We start from the raw sequence: 6,000 nt of genomic DNA, 5'->3' as shown, positions 1-6,000 counted from the left end.
GTTGTTAGACACTGAAGAGCCAACTTCCCTCCTCTGGAACGAGGAGAGAAGAAGAAATGCCAGCCTCCACAAAACCCACGCTGAAAGTCCAGCTGGTGGGGAGGGCGGCGGGGTGCAGCGAAAAGAAGATGAAAAGGCCCTTCCTTAAAGATCGTGGAGGAGGGGAAGGTAGAGAGGCTGAAGGCGGCCACAAGTTGCACAGAGGGTTCTTGGTGAGGCTGGAGCTAAGGGAAGTGGGGAAAGGAGACAAGGCTGGGCAGCCCGGGGCAGGGGCGGGGTCACGGAGTAGCCCTAGACGCTCCACCTCTTCCCCTACCCTGGACTCCTCTCCTCCCCAGAGGAAGGCAGAACCGAGTCAACAGAGCCCGAGGCAGTGACAGCTCGACCCTGAGCTGGGCGCAACAGGTCTGGCTTTGGGGGCTTGGGAGAGGGTAGGGGAGAAGGCAGGAGAAAAGGGGAGGAGAAAAGAGGACAGGGCAACCCACACAAGGAAGGGCAGAGCGGGGTGGGGTGGAACTGGCTGGGCTGAGCTCTTTGAGGTAGAACAGCGTCGGCCACTCCTGTGGAGTCCCCAAAGTATTAGTAGCCTTCTCGTGAGCAATATGTCTTGAAAAGAGGGGGCATGAGAGAAAGAAATGAAATCTAAGAATGAGCTGAAGCAGACAAAAACAGGCGTAGAGCACAGACTTTGAACTGGCATCTTGGATCAGGATAAGCTGCCAAAATGCTTCCTGCCTCTTGACAGTTCCAAAACCTATCATCCATACCCCTCGCCAAGCCTCCGTCTCTCATTATCCTCCAGGTTGGGCTTTCTCCAGCCCTTCTGCACTTTTAGGCCAAGAAAGCCAGAGGAAGTAGTGGTCCTGGGAACGGGGGAGAGGGTGGGGGGGAATGAGGAGGAGTTGATACTTCTGACAAAATAAACTGTTTCTGGGGCTAAGCAGATAGTGTGAGATTTTTCAGAAATAATGGCCTTTAGGCTTAGTCACTGTGTCATCTGCAAGGGGTCAGCGAAGGTTTGGCACAAGCAAGCCCCTGGTTATCCAGATCTGAACTTACCTGAAGCTAAGTTTCCTATAGAGCCCTTGTTGTCCTGGAGTCCTGGAGTCCTAGTTGGGTTGTCCAGGATAACAGCTCCCAGTTTACACTATCATCCAGTAACTGCTACCACACCATTTACCTTTGTACTCTTATAATAAATGTCTTAATTATTTCTATCCCATAGCCTGTTATTGATTACCTATATTTCTCATAGTATCATGGATTTAGAGCTGGAAGGGGCCATGGAGGCCATTTCATCCAGCCCTTTCATTTTACACATGGGGAAACCGAGTCCCAGAGAGGGATAATAGGATGATACAATTTCCACAGTCATACAGGTAGTAAGGGGCAGAGCTGTGATTCAAACCTAGGTCATTTGATTCCAAATCCAGGTAGTTTTCACCATACTATGCTGTCTCTTTGGCACACCTTGAGCTCCAGGCTGTGTTTTGCTTGTGTTTTAGAGTTTTGGAGGAAAGGAGGGAGAGATTTCTGGGCTCTTTACCTTGCTCAGTTCATATATGACTAATAAATGAAAAATCGTTTTCATATCAGTCTTATCAAAACTCCCTCCACTGATGCCAGAGATTAAATACACTAAAAATAAAAATAAAAATGTAGTACATTCCAAAGCCGTGTATGCATGTGTGTGTGTATGTGTAGTTTATGTGTATATGTACATATTAGGAGGACATATATATGTGTATGTGTGTGTGTATGTGGTTACTGTGTTTTCTACTGTTTAAAGATGTTCTTAATCACAACTCCTTTTTATTTCCATGTGTAATCAATAGTTCATAGGACCATAGATTCAGAACTGAAAGGGACCTTAGAAGCCTTCTAGGCTCACCCTCTATAGATAAAACAAGATTCAATGACTTACCTGAGGTCACACAGGTAGCAAAGAGTAGATCTGGGGACTTTACTCAATTTATCTTTTTTTTTTTATTAATGCCTTTTGGGTTTTTTTACCCTACATCTGTTTCTGAATATATCCCTTTACCCTGCAATCCATGCAAAAGAAAAAAATATATTTTAAAAGAGGAAAAGAAGTGATTCAACAAATCTAACAACACTCAACTGTGTCTGAGAGTATACGAATGCATTTTCTTTCATGTCTTCATATCATAGTCATAAACCAGTCAAGTATTTATGTAACTCAATACTTACCAGTCTAGGAATGGTTCCAACAGGTATTTATTTGCCAGGTCTTCATGGCATGACTTTTCTAAAGTATTTAATGTCTCTGTTTAGTTGTAACAACTTTAGAAAATGTTTTTGTTTTGTTAAATTCTCAGTGAACTGCAAGAGTAGACATTTATCAAGGATTATGAAATAATGTCGCAATGTTCTTAGAATATTTGTGTTTAAACAAACCTAAGCTATTAGAAGGTTGTCAGGAATTATTCCTCTTGCTACCACTGCCATTCACCACAACAGCAAAAGCAGAGGCCCATAGAATTAGATCTAGAAAGTACCTAGAGGTCATCTTGTCCAATCCTTTCATTCTACAGATGAAAACCGAGGCCCAGAGGGCATGCGTGACTTGTCCAAAATAATACAAGCTGCGTGCAGCAGAGCCAGGTCATCTGACTCCAGATCTATCGCTCTTCTCATTGTCCCACACTACAGCTTACTTCAGGAGATCTATGGTGGCTCAAAAGAGACTAATCTCATAATCCCCTCAGAAAAAAAAAAGGAAATGAATGAAGAACGCATATTGCCAACAGCAACAATAATAATAATAGAAGAACAACAATATCAACAACGTAATAGTAGTACCTGTTAGGAATCCCTTCAAAAATTGGTGTGAAATTTGGAGTAACAAAGTGAAAGGTGGATTCAAGATTATTTTTCAAATGAATGGTCTTCTTTTGACATAAACAAATATGATTCCTCTAGCACAATTATTTTGTGGTATTTATGGAATGGGGCAAGCAGGGTTCAACTGCTCCTATTTGCCTTTCTTCACTCTACTACTGACCACTACTATAGGATACCTACCTACCTTTTCATCTATTATATAATGTAGTTCTATCAATACATGTGGATTTTTTTCATTTGGAAAAAAAGTAAGATTCTCATATAATTTTTTAAAAAGTTTACCTTTTCATCACATAGAATTCCTGTTATAAATGGAAGTTATATCAAAGGACTTGTTCTTTCCCCCCGGGTCAGAATCTTAACTCTAGCAAAACACCTACATGCTAGCTCCCATCTTTCTCTTCCCTGGGGATGTTTTCCCCTCAATTGTTCTCTTTTCCCACTTAGTACACTCAGACTCATTTAGGCCTGTGGTTAACGTTGTTTATAAAGACATAACAAACATTTTAAACAAATAAAAGTAAACAGACTTTGTGGTCCCCTCAAGGAAAAAGAAGCAGCCTTCCTAGAAACCTGGCTGGCTGTCTATTGTTATTTGTGAGCCTCTTCTTCCTCTGGCCTCAGCTACAATCCTTGATTGGACTATTGCTTTATTCTTTCAGAAAGAACAAGGATAAATTTCAGCTTCCTTAGTATTTTACTTCTAAGACCTCTCATCTCCCAGGCAAGAAGCTAGAGGCCTAAGAAATCCCATTAAGACAATGCCCTTTAGGCTTAACCTTCATTCAATAACCCTTCTCAGTGCCCTAATGAATGACCTAATCCTAACTCATGGTGGTTTGTTAGTACATTTCCCAGATCTTCATCACTGTAGACTAGGCCAAAACCAGGCAATGATGATACAACTTCAAATGCCCAAACCAAGTCTGGAGTTCAAGATTACCCAGTTTTTTAAAACTTTAAGCCTCTCCTTTTAGTCCATGCAAATAAGTGAATGGGAAAAAGTTAGAGTCAGTCCATACCCAGAGCTTAAATTCATTATTTCTACTTGTAGTTCAGCTGCTTTAGTTTTCACACGAAAATGGGTTACTCAAAGTCATATCTTTTGCATGGTGAGAAAGAGCCTCCTCAAAAGTTTTAGCTCCTTCACAAGGTGCAAATTGATCCACTCATATCTGAAAGGGTCACACTCTTCTGCTTTTTCCTCCATTTTTTGGGAATTTTTCTAAATAAAAATTTTAATTAAGCTTCTCTGTGTTCACAGGTATAGGATGAACACCTACCTTTTCATTTATTATTTAATCCAGTTCTGTGGACACTCATGGATATTTACAAATATGACAGTCAGATTTTTTTCATTTGGGAAAGGTAAGATCCCCAGATTATTTTTTTTAATGTTTACCCTTTTCACATGTTCATATCACACATTTTTTCATTTCTGTGCTCCTCACCTTTTAACTTTAAATGTCTCTCACAAGCATATTGTCAGTTACTACACTTTTCCTCAAAAGTCAAACTTTTTTATTTTGCCCTTAAAATGTCCATCAAATTCAACTGCTTTATGTGTCTCCCTCTTGATCAGGGAATCTGCCAGCATAAAATCAAGTCACCTAGGTGATGCCGTGGGTGGAGTGATGGAGCTACAGTCAGAAAGACCTGGCTCAGATCCTGATTCAGACATGCACAGGTTGACCCTGTTCAGGCTGCTCAACTCTGTTTACCTCAGCTGTAAAATGAGAAGAAGAATAATAACACTAACTTTCCAGGGTTGTTGTGAGATCAAATAACATAGTAATTATAAAGTGCATGACACAGTGCCAGGCACATAGGGAAGTAAGTCTACATAAATGGTAGCTATTATTATTAAAACTGTATATCAGGAGTTCTGCCCTACAGCCCTTTTATCGACAGAATTAGAGAGAACCTTAAAAATTATCTGGTCCCCTTCTTGAGAGAAGACGAGAAGGGAGTAATCATTTAAATCCTCATTGTACAAATGAAGAATCTTGGGCCTAAAGAAGTTATAATTTTATAATCATAGCTCACATTTGCATTACATTTACAAAGTGCTTTTTGTATACTCTCATTTAATAACAGTAGCTAGCATTTATGTAGCACTTTAAGGTTTACAAGGCACTTTTTATATACATTGTGTGTGTGTGTGTGTGTGTGTGTGTGTGTATCAGTTGATCCTCACAAAAGCCCTATAAAGTCAGTGCTGTTATTATCCCCATTTTGTGATGTTGAATCTGAGCCTAATAGAGGTTAAATGACTTGTCCAGGGCCATAAAACTAAGTATCTAAGGTAAGCTTTGAACACAGATCTTTCAGATTCCAATCCAATGCATCATCAGAGGTTCCCAAAGCAGGTGATACCACGCCCTTGGGGGTGCTGGAATGATCCAGGGAGGGTGGTAGTAGCCTTGGGTGCAGTTGGGGGGTTTTGAATAAAAATAAGGGGGTGGTGGAAGCATAAGGAAAAAAAATAAGAAAATTTTGAAATACCATTCATACATGTTTCATCTGTTGTGTAACAGAGTTAAAGTCATAGTGATTACATGATTTTCCAAATAAACACACAAAATGCAAGTCATAACCAATCAGCGGTCAAGTCTGCTGACAGGTCTTAACAAGCATGTGTTAGCAGGCAAGCATATCATGCACTGTCAGGAAGTCCAGGATGAATAGGCAGGAATATATGCATGTAATGACTTGTTTACAATACGATACTATATGGTTACATAACACAATATTGCATCATCAAAATTTCAATGCAGGGAAAAAATCCTCAAATTTATAACAAATTATTAAATTTAAGATGTGTCATTTTAAAAATTATATATATATACATATATATATATATATATATATATATTTGAAAGAATGAAAATTTTTTTAAAAACCATTGAAGGGTTAAAGAAAGTAGATTTTTCAGGAGGGTGCTAAGTAATTTTTTTTTGAAAAGGGGACAGTAGCCTAAACAAGTTTGGGAACCTCTGATACAGCCTAAGAGGTCATAGTATCCCTATTTGCATGGTGATGTTCAGATGAGTTTAAGTGATTTGTCCACATAGCCCATGGCATAGACAGAATACAAGTATCCTTCTTTCAAGTTCTTTCTACTACATCCAACAT

General features: G+C 39.7%; 1 protein-coding gene across 2 annotated transcripts in view; it reads left to right on the top strand.

Annotated features, from left to right (window-relative positions):
• Positions 1-298: 298 nt before the first annotated feature.
• HACD4 (3-hydroxyacyl-CoA dehydratase 4) overlaps positions 299-6,000 on the top strand; it is a 42,138-nt gene continuing 36,436 nt past the window's right edge. Inside the window, exons 1-2 of one of the 2 annotated variants that reach the window (XM_020973977.2) lie at positions 299-405; positions 4,130-4,233. In XM_020973977.2, coding sequence (XP_020829636.1) covers positions 4,137-4,233 — 97 coding nt within the window. In that variant the 5' untranslated portion in view covers positions 299-405; positions 4,130-4,136. The remainder of the gene's footprint in view (positions 406-4,129; positions 4,234-6,000) is intronic. The other variant, XM_020973978.2, reaches the window with a different exon arrangement.

Source organism: Phascolarctos cinereus, unplaced genomic scaffold (assembly GCF_003287225.1).
Source record: "Phascolarctos cinereus isolate Bilbo 61053 unplaced genomic scaffold, phaCin_HiC Scaffold_4;HRSCAF=312, whole genome shotgun sequence".
NCBI classification, from domain to species: Eukaryota; Metazoa; Chordata; class Mammalia; order Diprotodontia; family Phascolarctidae; genus Phascolarctos; species Phascolarctos cinereus.
The sequence above is the reverse complement of the archived record's forward strand: the minus strand, read 5'-3'. Positions and strand labels throughout refer to the sequence as shown.